Source organism: Lytechinus variegatus, chromosome 1 (assembly GCF_018143015.1).
Source record: "Lytechinus variegatus isolate NC3 chromosome 1, Lvar_3.0, whole genome shotgun sequence".
Classification (NCBI taxonomy): domain Eukaryota; kingdom Metazoa; phylum Echinodermata; class Echinoidea; order Temnopleuroida; family Toxopneustidae; genus Lytechinus; species Lytechinus variegatus.
The window spans coordinates 87,529,332-87,545,748 of NC_054740.1; the positions used below are offsets into that span (position 1 = coordinate 87,529,332).

General features: G+C 33.3%; 1 protein-coding gene across 8 annotated transcripts in view; it reads left to right on the top strand.

The window, feature by feature from the left end:
- Positions 1–16,417, top strand: part of LOC121426747 — a 37,507-nt gene that overhangs the window by 10,743 nt on the left and 10,347 nt on the right. The window contains exons 4-24 of one of the 8 annotated variants that reach the window (XM_041623134.1): positions 404–439; positions 1,066–1,095; positions 1,520–1,629; positions 3,302–3,372; positions 4,104–4,294; positions 4,687–4,722; positions 4,914–4,958; positions 5,552–5,680; positions 5,951–6,121; positions 7,337–7,534; positions 8,547–8,660; positions 9,192–9,308; positions 10,357–10,464; positions 10,925–11,035; positions 11,462–11,581; positions 12,280–12,399; positions 12,828–12,951; positions 13,237–13,466; positions 14,189–14,299; positions 14,942–15,043; positions 15,478–15,585. In XM_041623134.1, the coding sequence (XP_041479068.1) occupies positions 404–439; positions 1,066–1,095; positions 1,520–1,629; positions 3,302–3,372; positions 4,104–4,294; positions 4,687–4,722; positions 4,914–4,958; positions 5,552–5,680; positions 5,951–6,121; positions 7,337–7,534; positions 8,547–8,660; positions 9,192–9,308; positions 10,357–10,464; positions 10,925–11,035; positions 11,462–11,581; positions 12,280–12,399; positions 12,828–12,951; positions 13,237–13,466; positions 14,189–14,299; positions 14,942–15,043; positions 15,478–15,585 (2,382 nt within the window). The remainder of the gene's footprint in view (positions 1–403; positions 440–1,065; positions 1,096–1,519; positions 1,630–3,301; positions 3,373–4,103; positions 4,295–4,686; positions 4,723–4,913; positions 4,959–5,551; positions 5,681–5,950; positions 6,122–7,336; positions 7,535–8,546; positions 8,661–9,191; positions 9,309–10,356; positions 10,465–10,924; positions 11,036–11,461; positions 11,582–12,279; positions 12,400–12,827; positions 12,952–13,236; positions 13,467–14,188; positions 14,300–14,941; positions 15,044–15,477; positions 15,586–16,417) is intronic. The other 7 variants (XM_041623140.1, XM_041623166.1, XM_041623158.1 and 4 more) reach the window with 7 other exon arrangements.

Sequence of the window (16,417 nt, forward strand, 5' to 3'; positions counted from 1 at the left end):
CGATTATTCACATTGAATGTGGAATTTCGCATACTGGTCATGATATCTGTTTCATGAAAATAAGCAAAATATACACTCTAAAAAATGAAGTGCTAATTTAGCTCTTAACGAGCGTGTATAGTGACTGCACTTAGGAGTGCTGATTTGTCTCGGCACTCCGAAGTGCAGTCACTATACACGCTCTTTAAGAGCTAAATTAGCACTTCATTTTTAGAGTGTAGAATTTCATTAATAAAAATGATATTGGTATGGTGTCAGACTTAGCCTTTATATTTCTATTCATTCTAGTACAGATACGTTGACATTTTAATCAAGTTGAGTACTTAACAGCGTTCTAATAAATTGGATTTTTATTGTTAATAAAGTAGACACGTAATTGTTTATACTTTTTTCTTATTTGCAGTAAATAAACCAGACAATGTCACAACACATTTGCCACGTGAGTCAATAACACACTTTTTTTACTTTCACTTTTAATTTAATGGATTGAAAGTAAATCCAGATCGGCTATGTCGGCTGTGGACAGTGACCAATAGAAAGATTGATATATTATTAATGTATGCGATTTAAAGATAAAACATAATGAAATCCAAACTAGATCGATAATTCGACTGGACAGTATTCAAATCAGATCCTGATTTATTTGAAGTCTGTGTGATTTAAAGTGTTCATTTAACCCGCCTTCCTTGTTGGTGCTATAATATTGCTTCTGTCATAATTATGATCATTATTGTTATTATTATTATTGCAGTTCTTAATTGTTGTTGTTGCTATTACTGAATTATGATTGTCAAAATCATTTCTATGTTTAATAATCACTAACATCTTTATCATTAGTAGAGGACATTGTTAGTACATGTACTTCTAATAGTAGAAGAAGAAGAAGTAGTAGTAGTAGTAGTATAGTAGTAGTAGTATAGTAGTAGTAGTAGTAGTAGTAGTAGTAGTAGTAGTAGTAGTAGTAGTAGTAGTAGTAATAGTAATAGGAGCAGTTGTCGTATATAGCATTGCATTCCGTAAGTAACGTTGGTGAAGTAATTTCATTTTTAATTTTAATTTTAACAGCGACCACGGCATTGCCACCCGTCCAAAGTTGTAAGTATCGTTTTTTACGTTCGTTTTCTAGTCCTCCTCCTCTGTCTTTTTTTTAATTCTTCCTTTCTTCTACTACTTCTACTTCTTCTTCTTCTTCGTCTTCTTCTTCTTCTACTACTACTACTTCTTCTTCTTCTCCTTCTCCCCCTTCTCCTCCTCCTTCTGGCGTACTCAACATTTAAACATATTAAGATAAGTTAGGACCTGTTTCGCAGTAAGTCATTCACTTTAATTGAACACGTATAGCATGTAAATTCAGAATGCAGTTTTGGTACCGATGAATATAACAGTGAAAGTAATATTATTTTCATTTTTTCTGATAAATTCCCCCCTGGAATGAATAAATAAATACTTTTAAAGAATATTATATAGATTTTCTCTAAATAGGATCCTTGTTTAATTCTTAATTTGTATCTCTAACTAGATCTTGTCACCACGTCAGCAGTCGCCAAGTTAGATTTAACGTATACTCCATCTCTTTCCGATCCGAGTACTTCAGAATATCAAGAGCTGGAATCCAACTTTACTTCTTTGGTAAGTTTCCATTCAACTGTGTTTCTCTCATAATCACGATGACAAGACAGATGAGTTAGGTGTACAGATAAATATTTTCTATGAATTTTAATAGATAATGCATGTACATCGAGATGTGCAATAAAATCTACCAAAAATAAGAGCGGTAATATTTAAGATCACAGTCGTTTACTTCAATCAACATATTTACGACACGGTATTTAGCCACGTCTATTTCACGATTTCATCTTCCATAGATTAGTGGATTATTGCATCAAGCCTTATAGACTATGATCGTCAGATTATCTCATAATAAGACTTTGACGTACTCGATTTGTGTGCCTTTCTAAGAACTGAATATTAATGTTACATATGAATTATGGTTGTTATTATTATGAATAATATCAAGATGATTCTACATATAAGAAAGTAGTTTGCTTTTAATTGTGTTGGTTGCGATCACAAGAATCCACTAACGTAAAGTTGCGAGAGTATATAGGCCAACCTAAATTACAAATGTCCACAGTTTTTTTTAATGATTATCCAAGCGGTTGAACTAAATGTTTTTATTTTATAATTCACATTAAAATGCTTGACATACCTAACAAAACAAGCACGGCTTTGAGCAAAAGTAAATACCATTATTGTTACGACAAGTACCCCACTGTTTGCACACCTTATATCAATGTTTACTTGACTTTATATAATAATAATCACGTGAGAAATATACACAAAATTATAAAGGGGAATGCATTGTGATCAGTATGCTGTGTGTGAAACCTCTGACGTAATAACACTAATATACTCGACTGGAATGGTTATTTACCAATTGGCGGAAGGTAGTTTACTCGACAATTCCATGTAAGGAAATCAATTATTATAATCCAGTATGCAGTACCATACAGTGCCACGTACAGAGTGATTTCAGCAGATAAAACAGACTTTGTTAGTTTGGTTCCATGACATTTTCTCCCGCGACAATCGCTCAGATGGAAAATATACATGTTAAGCCGAACATAAAACCATACTTTCAAAATTTCTAATCTGTACAATATCCTGAACCAAAAAAAATTTATTATACCTTTAACTCGAACCCTAAACTCTGAAATAAGAGCCGAACAAAATAATGTTGCAGAAGGATATGTCGTGTCAACGTCAGGGTTCGTCTTTCCGAATACTGACTTAAAATATCAGTTATATGAATATTATACACGAAAGGTATCTGAACTGTACTATTTTTATATTTTGTATGGTGAATATTGTATATTTTCAACTAATGTTCAAAGGTTATTTATCGTCATTCAAAAGAAATTAGACTATCAGCATGAGAAGGAAGTATGCATACTCAACAAAATAAGTTTATTGTACATCTTGATGGATCGAGGCCATAGAGCTTACTAGTCATGCTAGTATTTAAATTTTGTCTTCTATACATGCATAATATTGTATGTGATGTATTACATGCATTTTGCGTTCGATTATATGATTTGTAGAGAAATATTGAATACAGACTTTCTTTTAAAAAAATGTATTTTTGACAATGTGAAAATACAATAATATCATATTTGTTTTTGTGTTTCATATATTTTGGCATCGAAAAATAAGTAAAAATTATGAATTCCTTAAAACTACATGATCATATTTTCCTTAATTTACAGAACATTTATTCAATAAATCACTTTTTTTCTAACAGATGGAAACAGCTTTACGGGATGCAGAGACGTCTGAAGTATCATATGAGGAAGTAATCGTTATTAGTTTCAGGTATGGATCTCATAGCACCAGAAGTGTAATGAGGAAACACGTTTTAAGGGTCTCAGCTTTTTAGAAGGTACACTGTTCTAGAAATCCGTGCGACCGAATCGAACGAATATTTTTTTTTAAATGATTACTTGCTTATTTCTGGCAGGTAAAATGATGTCGGGGCACGAAGGGCCGTATCCACAACGATGGCTACATTACAATTTAAATCGTTTTGAATGTATTACGTAGTCATGTAGATCTGCATGTGTATTTCATAGCAATGTTGTGCGTCATACTGCATTCAATAGGTTATAATATTTCGTTATTTTTAAACTGATTTCTTAACTGAATCATGATCCTTTCGAAACGTTTTGATAAATAGACAGTGAAGAATGCGATAACGACACAGCTTGTCAACGAACCAGTATTAAAAAAAACCAACATGGTTTATAATGCTTTAAGATCATTCGTGTTAGCAAGTTCACTTTAAAATGAGATATAAAAATCATTTTTCTAATTGGATTTAGAATACTAAAAGCAATTATGTAGAGATTACGCAAGAAATTAAGTAATTGAGAAACCATTATCTGGAAAGCACATCCCTCATCTTTCCTTGTCTATTGGGATGCTGGCTACATTGCGCAAGTGTTTCAGCAGGTTGAGCTCAATTCCTTACATTTTTTTCCAAAATGTAAGCCTTATTCTGTAAATGAATATTGTATCATTCTTTGATTTCTCTCATCCTGACCTAGTTCGGGAAGCGTCGATGTAAACTTTGATATTCGGGCAAGACATACTCAAAACTCTCTTCCCGGTGAGGCCGCGGAACAAGCCGCAATAAACGCGGTTGAGAACGAAGTATCTGCGGTTCTAACCGGAATTAGTGAGGATAGCTCGTCTGATCTACCGCTCATGAGCTTTGATATTACTGGCTCGGAAGCAGGTAATTTTTCTGATATCATGTGGTTTTATATGATTTTAATTAACATGAACTGTGTTTATATGATTGGAATTGTTTCTGTTCAGAATCGTGTAAGGGGTAGGGATGAAGCTCCCTTTCATGGATTGAGTGTTATTTGATCTTCCTCGATATATTTAATGGCCCATAGTCTTGTTTTGATTGTTTATAGGTTATAAGACTAATAAAATTTCAACTGAACTCAGTTTGACATAGATTTATCTTTGCTTTTAATGTTACTAGCATTCATTTGATTTTTACTTGTAAATAATCAGCAATGTTAGGTGACGATACTGTCCTGCGTTTATTCCCTAATATTATCTCCTCTCTTATTTGATAATGATTCCAATCCATTTTAATTTCTTTTAATTCAACAGATATCATCGTTACAACAACGGCTCAACAAACATCAGGTAAAATGACACACCTTTTTTGTATAACGTTTATATTAAGAATAATCATGTCAACATTTCTATTTTGAACCAATTTATAATGAGTCGAATAGAAAAATTTAAGAAAATTCATCAATTTGATCGTCAAAATAATTAAATCTAAATTATTCACAAATCGAATGCCTTCTTTTGCAAACATTTTTAACCAACAGAGATTCCTTCGACACCTGAATCAATGACAACTCAGGAGCCTATTGGTAAATATTAGCATTAACCTGTTTCATACTCTGCCTTATATACAGCATTATATTGCTTTATCACTTTCATGACGCTTTATCCATTTTCATTATGAACCATAATTCATGTAGTTTTCTAACGTTCGTGTTTATGAACTTAATCTAATTATAAGAAGATCCTACGCTTATTAAAATACTAACGATTACCAACCTTTTTCACATATTAATTGATTGATTAAATAAAAATAACATTGTGATTAGGCCTACTAGAGATCTCTTAGCAATAAGCTGGAGCTTGCTGAGACATATTAGCTAAATATAGTACTGAACTGACAGCTTTTTAAATCAAAATTCTATTTGACCCAGACAAATGACAATATGATTTTGAACTTGAAATATATATAAAGTATAAAAAAATAGCCGATAACCATCTCCTATACCATCTTCATATCTCTACAATTTGTGATGAAAAAGATATTCACGCTTTACCATAGTGGTCCAGTGCAAAACTTCCATAAATTTAAGAAGACACACCTTGGTGTAACGTCTGTCGCGACCACGCCCCAAAGAATTCATTCAATTCATTGCTGCAGTCCGTTTATTAACCCTCACAGTCACAACAACAAAAGAATCCTCTATATCCACTACCACGCCATCCCAGACCACGCCCACCACAACTGCAATCCAGGAAACTTCAAATGCAGTGGTCACATCAAATGCCCCAATCACGTCTCTCTCTCCAGGTAAATTGTTTGCCCGTTTTATGCCAAATATAATCACTCAAAGATTAATATTATCCACATCCTAACGCAGTTATTAATTGTTATTAATTGCTTCATATACTAATATCGAAGTTTTCTAGGCACCTTTAAATTAACATGGATATATCCTTTGGTGTTCGATAATTCTATAATCACGATAAGCTCATGTCAGTTAAGAGACAACCTCTGCCGTGACAAATCTTCAATCCACTACCTCAATTCATTGCTGCAGTCCGTTTATAACCCTCACAGTCACAACCACAACAGACTCATCTACATCCACTACCACGCCCACCACAACTGCAATCCAGGAAACTTCAACTGCATTGGTCACATCAAATGATCCAATCACGTCTGTCAATCCTTCCCAGTCCACGCCTACTTCTGCGACCATTCCTGTTTCAACAACATTTCCATCCTCAGGTCTGACCTTATACGAGAATGTATTTTTTTATTGTTTGTCTGGTTTGATTATCACTTTCATTACACTTTATCCATTTACATTGTGAACAATAATTCACATATGTTTTTCTAACTTTTGTGTTTATACACTTTGCATAATTATACGAAGATCTGACGCTACTAACGATCACCAACCTTTCTCACACATTGATGAAATGAAAATAAGATTTTGATTGAAAAAAAAACATTTATTAGGGTGGGCCTTTTATTTTGGATATTGGTTGGTGGGGTTGAGGTAAAATTAAACTTTTGCTTTATTTACCTTTAAGAAAAACACATTGGGATTTTTTTATAATTTCGACCATTTATTTCCCTTTACTATTATTTACTTAAAGAACCAGGGGCAGTGGAGTCAAGAGGGGGGGGGGGGGCTATCATTGATTTTATTGAGTTAAAGTAGTGAATAAAAGGCAAAGGAAAAATAAATTGATTGATGGATTGATTGATTTTATTTGGCAAATCAACGTAACATATATACAGTATCATAAAAACAACAGGCTTGTACAGGATGACCCACGAAAGCTCGAAAGAAAGAGTAGAAGGGAAGGAAGATTAAAGTCTATTAAAGTTAAGAGTCATGTATCTCTATGATACTTTTAAATCACATGAGAGATTATTATGAAGTCCCATTTCAATGGATCCTCCCCCTCCGCCTCATCAAAATATGTTAGCGCCGATGGCGGATCCAGGGGAGAGAGAGGCACAATTAAAATTTGTAATGTAAAAATGCCTTAAAAACTAAAGTGTGCTCCCCTTTCGAAAATGAAGACCTTTTTTTTGCTTGTAAATTTTTTTTCGTGGACGAAATTCTCAAATTTGGTTGAAAAATTTTGTTTTTCTTTTTTACTTGTCAATTTTTTCCTCTGGGAAATGTGCCCCCCCCCTTTCCAAAAATCCTGAATCTGCCCCCTGGTGAACGCCGAAATATGACATAAATCTTGATATAGATATAAAATATCAAATAAATAGCTGCTAACCATACCATCTTCATATCTCTACAATTTTTGATGAGAGAATTAATCACGCTTTACCATCGTCAATCCACAAAGTGGTTCAGTTCAAAACTCCCATAAATTTAAGAAGACACACCTTGGGGTAACGTCTGTCGCGACCACGCCCTAAAGGATCCACTATATACATCAATTCATTGCTGCGGTCCGTTTATAACCCTCACAGTCACAACCACAACAGACTCATCTATATCCACTACCACGCCCTCCCAGACCACGCCCATTACAACTGCAATCCAGGAAACTTCAACTGCAATGGTCACATCAAATGCTCCAATCACGTCTGTCAATCCTTCCCAGACCACGCCTACTTCTGCTACCACTCCTACGACCATTCCTGTTTCAACAATAGTTTCATCCTCAGGTCTGATGTCATACGAGAATATATATTTTTGTTTGTTTTGCCCTTTCTTTTCTTGTTTGAAAAGTTATATTTTATTAAGTAAAAAATATAATAAAAATCAATAAAACAAATATGCAGAGCATTCTAAAAATGTTTAATTTCATCATAGTGTATATATATATATATATATATATATATATATATTCTCCATGTGCGTTCTATTCAAGTTACCAAATATTGTGCACTATTACCCGTTAAAACAATTGCTCCAGGTAAATTGTTTGCCCGTTTTATACCAAATATAATCACTCAAACATTAATATTATCCATATCCTAATGCCGTTATTAAATTGGTATTAATTGCTTCATAAACTAATATCGAAGCTTTCTAGGCACATTTAACTTAACATGGATATATCCTTTGGTGTTCAATAATTCTATAATAAATTATAGCTGATATAATTTACTTGGACGCAATGAAATAATGAAAACTAATTGGAATAAAAAATACAGATCCCACTAACTATCTTATCTCATAACTTTTTTAAAAAAATTCTGCTTCGAACATAGTTCGATTTAAATAAATCTTTGTAAAGAAATCGTTATTGATAAGCAAATGCATGTGCATCGTTCAAAGGCACACACTAAAAATGTGCATATTCAATGTACAATGGAAATAAATCAGTTGGTATTTTGTACAACTAATCTCAAACAATAGTGTCCAGTGATGCATGTTCTTTGTAACGCTGATAAGTCATAATTTCAAGTGATACAAGTTTGACATTTATTACATCTTATAATGTACTTCTATTCTCATATGATGTCAGTTGTGCTGCTTTTCTAACGATAGGACTCTGACCGTGTACAAGATACATTTCATTGTTCTGAAGGGTTATGAGCTTGTATTCTTCACGTTTTTTTGTGTTTACTTCACAATTTCTAAATTATATCATTTTATTGCTATTGTGCTGCAATCATATTCATCATCATCATCATGACTATTACTATTATCATTATCATTATGCATTTAAAGCTTGCCAGCCTGATGAGATCCTATGTCCAGATGGCTTAGGGTGTGTTGGGTTCGATCAGATATGTGATGGTGTTCAACAATGTGTGGATGGATATGATGAAGTATTGTGTTCAGGTAAGTAAAATAAATGATTAAAAGATTTTATCTTTCAATTTTTCAAATTTCAATTTTATTCTACCATGTCCAACGCACTTTCAATCACTGAAAATTATCCCTAAAACTATCCTGCTGTACTATTATCATTCATAAATCACTAAAAGATTGATATTCTATCCACAACCAATGCAATCGCAAATATTGAAAAGGAATCATCGCAAAAAAAAATCCATCTGGTATCACTCAATATCATTCTAAAATCATTCTTAGAAATAAAATAATCTTAATGTTTCTTTAGTGTTAACTCATTGGAAAAGTTTATGAATTGAAGTCAAATTAATTCAAATACCAATGTTTACGATATAGCAACCGAACAGCGAAAAAGAAATATTCGTTTCTTTTTTTTCCTACTCTTCCCTTTCTTGCAAGGCCACCAATATCAAATGTCTCTATTCGTTATCTTTGATCTTATATTTTCCTTCATATCTGCCTTTAGTATTTTAATGCATTCTGTATAATGAAAATAAATATATCGTTTTCATTTTCCAGGTGGTAATTGTAGCATCACTGAACTTCCTTGTCTGGATCAAACCGAATGTTATCCGATTGACAAACAATGTGATGGTGAATTCGATTGTACAGATGAATCAGATGAAGATTCTTGCTGTAAGTAACACACCAATAACAGATTACTTTCAGTTTATTACTTGTCAAGTCCACCCCAGAAAATGTTTAATTTTAATCAATAGAGAAAAATCAAACAAGCATAACGCTGAAGATTTCATCAAAATCGGATATAAAATAAGAAAGTAACGACAATTTGAATTTTCCCTTATTTTTCACATATTTGCACAACTTAGTTACATACAAATCAGAGAGTCGATGATATCACTCACAATTTATTTTGTTTTTATTGTTTGAATTATACAATATTTCAATTTTTACAGATTTGACAACAAGGGACCAACGTGACTGAACCATAAAATGTTAAAACCATGGTGATACCACACGTTTAGGGAAGAATAAAATTTTGTTCCACAGGATAACGAGGAGAAAAGTTAAATATTTCATATTTCATATAATAAAATACAAAAGAAATAGTGAGTGGGTGATGTCCTCATTTGCATACCGACCAGGATGTGAATAAAACTTTTTCAATTAAGCGAAATTTAAAAATGTCATAACTTTCTTATTTTATATCCAATTTAGATGAAATTTTCAGTGTTATGCTTGCTGGATTTTTCCCTTTTTATTCAAGTCAACTTTTTGTTAGGGTGGACTTGTCCATTAATGTAGCTGTTTTTAAAGCATCAATTAAATAACAAAATGTAAATAATTGCATATGTAAACAAATGGGCTAGGTTCTCAAAAGCAATGTAGATTTCGTTTGATATATCGTGCATCCAAGTACGCGCAGTTCATTAACTGTTTCATCAACCAACCTCGCACATTAATTTGTATTAAACAGGACTGTTCGTGATAAGAAAAGATATGATTTCAGATTTAAAAATTAAAAAGATCATGAAAAATTATCAAATTTACAGTTGAAAAGATGCTGTATTTAGGAGAAATATATTAACGATTGATTACTTAGAGTTGTTTTCATATACCATTCACGTACCCATCATTATGACGCACAACCTCTATTCTAATGGATCTTTCTTACATTTTCAAGTCAGATACATCATGATTTTTTTCTTGTTTTCTTCTATAGCATCTTGCCCTGAAGCAACATGTTTTGATGGTGGATGTTATCTGTTTATTGGACATTGTGATGATATTCCTGATTGTGTTGACGGATCTGATGAGCTATTCTGCAGCTGTAAGTTTATAGGAATACGGCAGACGTGTAATTTCCACAAAATTGTTTGTCCTTAAGTATTTTTTTAAAATGTATCTGTTTGCATGTATTGTGCCTGATGCTATATATATAAATTCGCAGTGCATATTTATCTAAAATACTATATACTATCTCATAGAAAGAATAAAATAAATTAGAGCATCATGTTTGTTTTTAATATCTGTATTCTACAAGTATATCTATATATTAAAATTGGTTAATTCATGTAAAATAACTCTTTATATTGAAGTTCGAGGTTTATTTCTTCAAAAGTACCCCGCCCCTCGATTATAACTCATCTTAAAGATGTATGGGGGGTATGTCTTAGGGCAGAAGCAGTAAGAAGACGGGAGTAATATGGGTCAATATCGTCTTTCGAGAAGCCAACGGAATGATGTCGGTCAGTAAACTTTCTTCGTTTTTTATTCCCTGTGATATTCAGCCTGTCCTATTGATCAACTGGGATGTAATGATGGTGGGTGCTACGATCCATCAGGATATTGCGATGGTAATCAGGATTGTGTTGATGGCTCCGATGAATTTTTCTGTTCAAGTAAGTTTTACTTATCATACTCCATCTAAAAGTTGTCACTAATATGATTTCGAATCTTTCGATTGCATATTGAATACTTGTTCAATTAGCGCTTTTATGTCTTCAGTGTCCCCTAACTATATTCCTTTCTGTGATCTTAATTGATCATCGAGACTTTTGCAATTAATTTGATGGGGGATTAATGGACAAAATTAATGCAATTGGGGCTTTGCAAAAAATGCTTGAAAAATGTGTTAGTTATTTTTGAAATTCATTACTGTGGAAACGTGAATAATGCCATCTTCGTTGAATTCAAATACAGTGATAATTTTAGAGAAGATTGTGAATAGATTGGTACTTGACAAAACATTTCAATTAATGATAGCCCGCAGTTTTTTATTTGATTTGTTTGTTTCTTTTTATATACCTTCTCATTTCTTTGAATAGCAAACTGTGAATCAAACGAGTTGGTTTGTTTCGATGGAAGTGGCTGCTATGTGTACCCTGATCAAGAATGTGATGGAATATCACAATGTACAGATGGACAAGATGAGCAGGGTTGCACAGGTACTTTAACTTAACAAAAATATTTTACAGATGGTTAACAAGGTGGGACACGGTGTAACTTTGATCATGATCTCCCTTGTGAGTTCTTGCTGAAAATGTCTAAATGAAGTTTCATTGCAATTAAAGGGCTTTATCTAAGAATCATAAAGCAAACATAAATCTTCCTGAAACATACCACTGAAAAACTGTAGACATGAACCTTCCCTTGCAAATCTTTTTTTTTTCTTCGATTGTTGTGTACATTACTGAGAATGTGAGAGATTTGTTTGGTTGATTAAAACGGATAAAATGTTGGTTTGCTTGTTTGTTTGATTAAAGAAAAGTTTTATAATTGTGTTTTATATTGTTTGGTAATGTAACATGGTCCCTGTATCGTTTGTCCTAATAATTTTTACTGTATTAATATTAATTACAGTGTGTTCCGTTTTAATCCATTCATACTAGGGAAGGGTATATAGATAAGTCATCGAAACTATTATGCACTTTCTATGATGTTCATTATAGAGACTGAAATATAAATAAACAAGGTTACTTTTCATCCCGTTTCTGTTTTATAATTTGATTATTTTTAGTCGACAAGTAATCACATAATTATATCTGTCAAATCTTTTCAAACAAATAATGTTGATAGCCATGTTCGTTAATTTGACAGCAAAAATTATAATCATATACATATTGTTCCCAATGTCTATTACCAGATGGATGCCGTCCCGGTGAGTTGCCATGTGCGACAGGAAACGAGTGTTATAATGCTGTCTATCAGTGCGATGGATATCAAGATTGCACAGACCAATCGGATGAACAGGATTGTACCTCAGGTGAATTTAATCAATACTTTTTGTTTAGGCCTACTATTTCCTATTTATTTAGTCATTTGTGTTTCTTTAATCGTATAACCCATTTAAATATCGATGGGGACATGAATGAAAATATATAAATAAAAATTATGCATTGATGAAAATCCTTACAAAGTATGTTTTGTCTATCTTGTTTGCTTCACAGGATTTATACCCAAGCATGCATTACTTGTTCAGCTATATCCATTTTCTTTCCACACCCCTCTCTACATTCCTGTTTATCCTAATCCCCCTCCCCTCTCTCCCTGTTCCGCCTCGGTCCTTATCTCCCTCCTCTCCTAGTCACATCACCCAAATCTAGCGTGCATATTTGCCTCCAAGCATGCAATGGTCATTCAGTGAATCAATAATCTGATATAATCATATTAATGTTTCTCTTCATTATTCAGAACTGGTGGTGGTAGACTTGACTGGACTGTCGTCTCCCTACGTCCTCACTAGTCCCAACTACCCAGACAGGTACCCGCTCAATGCAAATCAGTCATGGCTCTTTGTTGCTTCTTCTGGATACAGGTAAGTACGGCACATAACTTTTCTGTACCATCTCACAATTCCTTACATTACCTCAGTGATAACTGAAATTTGAAAATGGGACCATCGGTGTAAATACGATTTCGAGTTTGTTTTTTTGCCTGAGTCCGGGGCCTGGGTATATGAAATTAATGGTGTATAATATTATGTCTCTTGTTCCACAACAAAATAATAAGAAGCCAAAAGCATAATGGCGTGACATGAATTGAAGGAAGAATAAAAGATTCCGACACCGTTCTGTGATACAATTTAACACTGTCTTTACAGACCAAGGATTGATGTTAATGACTTGTACACCGAGCCCATCCGAGATCTTCTCAGCTTCTATTCAGGCAGTACTCCGATTGGTCAACCACTGGAGCTATCAGGTGCCATGACACGGTCAGGTATCATTACTTACCAGTCGAGCAATCAGAATCTCTATGTTACCTTCACCTCTGACAATGCTGTGTCTGTCAGGGGTTTCAATGCCAGTGTCATCCAGAAATCAACAAATGGTAAGTCAAAAAGTGTGTCTGGAATATTAGACAGTTTCCATGGTTACAATATATTTACAGCACTTTGACTTTAACAGGTTTTTTCCTCCCTGTTCATTACAGAATGATGGACTAAATATTGACCCCCCCGCCGCCCTCAAAAAGAAGGAGGAGAAGAAGAAGATAATAGATATAATAATAATAATAATAATAATAGATCAAAATTTAAAAATGATTACAAAATAAAAATGGATGAATTATTAAAGTAAATAAAATATTTTTCTAATATATAAATACAATTAGAACTTAGAAAAGGAGGATAGTTATTAGGGTAAATAAAAAGGAACAAGTTTCAATATTCATAAAATAAATTTTATACTTTTGATAACCGAATATAAAGGAAGCTGTGTATACTTCGAGTGATAGCATTCATATTACTAATATTTCATGTTGAGGAAATTATGGGGGGGGGTTCCACTATAATTTCATAGACTTCTAGTTCTCCGTTCGAAACCAACATATTTAAAAGAATTAATAAAGTGGTGGGAAAGAGAGATGTCCAAGTCATTGGAACCTTTAAACCTTTTTGGGATTATAAGACTTATAAAATATTGCTAAGCCTATAACATAACCACATCGGACAATAATCTGCAACACAGTATACTATAAACTTTCATTTTTTTTCTCTCTCATTTTTCTCTCATTCTCTGTATCTTTACCTCCAATTCCTGTTTGATTAACAGATGTTCAATGTGATACAAGCCAGTATGATTGCGGTGATGGAATGGTTTGTATGCCAGATGGGAAATCCTGTTCCTGCCCTGTTCCTCCTACTGAATGCATTCCTCCTACAGGTTGGTACAGTCAATCACATGCAGTCAATGGTTTTATGATTCAAGATTGGGGAGTAAGGTCTGGGGACTGTTTTATGAAGGACTTGTTGGACGTTGTTTTATCTGACAAATCCTGCTTTATCCGACAGTTACCATAGGAACAGTACCTCTCAATCAATCGGATCCTGGGAAAGTTGTCAGATCTGACAACTTGCCGGACAAAAATGTTGATGAAACGCTCCCCAGGGAAGAGTTTCATGAGGGTTTTTGTTGATGATGTACAAACAGGTGTTATAGGTCCTTGCATCTGATTGGCCGAAAACAAATTAGTAGTTAACATTCGCTGACAAAAACTTTTATAAAAAGCTCCCCCAACTTCATTAAGATTATTAGAAAAACAAATGGTCATCTATCAACATTTTCAGTGAAACCATGGACGTTTCTTTGGAAGAGACCAACTGCTTCTTTAACAACTTTCAGCACATAAATGGTCTTGCTTAGGGTAAACTTTGAAGAATAACCAAACAAATTACTTACATTTAGGGACATTACGACAGGAAGCCTGAAATGTCTCTTTCCGTCTAAAAATTCTCTTCATATCATGACTGTATATCTATACTACATGCAGGCTTCCAAATCTATTTCTTTCTGTTTATATTTCAGATTGTTTTTCTTGCGACAGTGGTAAATGTATTCCATTTGAAGAAGAGTGTGATGGCGAACATCAATGTGAATTTGGAGAGGACGAAAGAAATTGTTCACACAGTAAGCTAAGAACTTGTTATCGTTTTCAAGGAGTTCCAACATGATAAAGACTTAAGTTTTCATGATTCCCCCTTTTCTTATGAATTCATTCTATTTTTCATCATGCTATAGTACCCTATATAATATGCACGAAGAGATCATGCATAGCATTAATAATTGCCTTATTTTTAGGAGTAAAATTTGCCTAGCATAGTATTTCCAGCATTTGTTTTTCCGAATCGATCATTCCAACAAGCATGAAAGAAATGATGAAGTATATCATTAGCTAATCTTTATGATAACTATATATTATCTGATTACTCTTTTCATTGATGCCTTTGTAATTGATAGGCCTCTGGGGAATAATGATAGCCAGTATTTGCCATAAATGCATCTTAAATCAATTGAATTCATTCTCTGTCAAACATAATTAATATGATTTGTTATCCTACAAGGGTGCGACAGTTTCCTTTGCAATGATGGTATATGTCTAGCCAACTCAACTGTGTGTGATACTGTCAATGACTGCACGGGAGGAGAGGATGAATCAGGATGCTCTTATCGTAAGTGTCTTTGCTTAACATGATAGATGAAATAGATAAGTTGTATTCATGATCAAGGAAAATGATATTGATATAAATATATTTGAAAAACATGTACAATGAGTATTTTTTTAAAGTATATTTTCCTCCTGTCAAGATTCAGAGAAGTGTTCAATCAATCTTCCATTGAATATTAATCATTTCCTATTTGTATTAAATCCTCAATCATTGAAATTCAGGGGAAGGCAAAATAATCCATCAATTTTGTAGAGGAGCCTATTAGAGAGGGCTCTGTCAGCCCCAGCCGTCTCCCCATCCATAGATGAACCAAAGTATATTACGATGTATATCACAATTATGAAAGAATACGTTCACATCTACTTTAGATTAAACAACAGTAGTTGTTATAAAGCAGGATTACCGGTAATTTTCCAACTTACTGCTGCAGCCACATTATGATATCATAATCAAACCATGATGAAGTTAAAATCCTCTTTTTTTATTTTGATACTTATATGATGTGAATAGTTAACACATTGATGGGCAAGAAAAGTTGGAAATTTCAATGTCAAAATCAAGTTGCACAGAAAAATTGGCCTAAATTTGTCAAAGATGAAAAAGTTTGCAGGTTTAAGGAGTTTTTATCTTGTGCTACATTCAAAACAATCTCTGAATGAGAGTCAAGACAGATAACAGAATGATAATTTTCTATGATGTGCCACAGACTCGGTTTATGTTCGAAATCTACCATGCCCAAATGACTCACTAAGTAAATCAAAGAAAAATAATAATTTCTTCTCTTATTTTTAGTGTCAAATTTTGTAATAAAAACGTATTTGGTGATTGGGATATG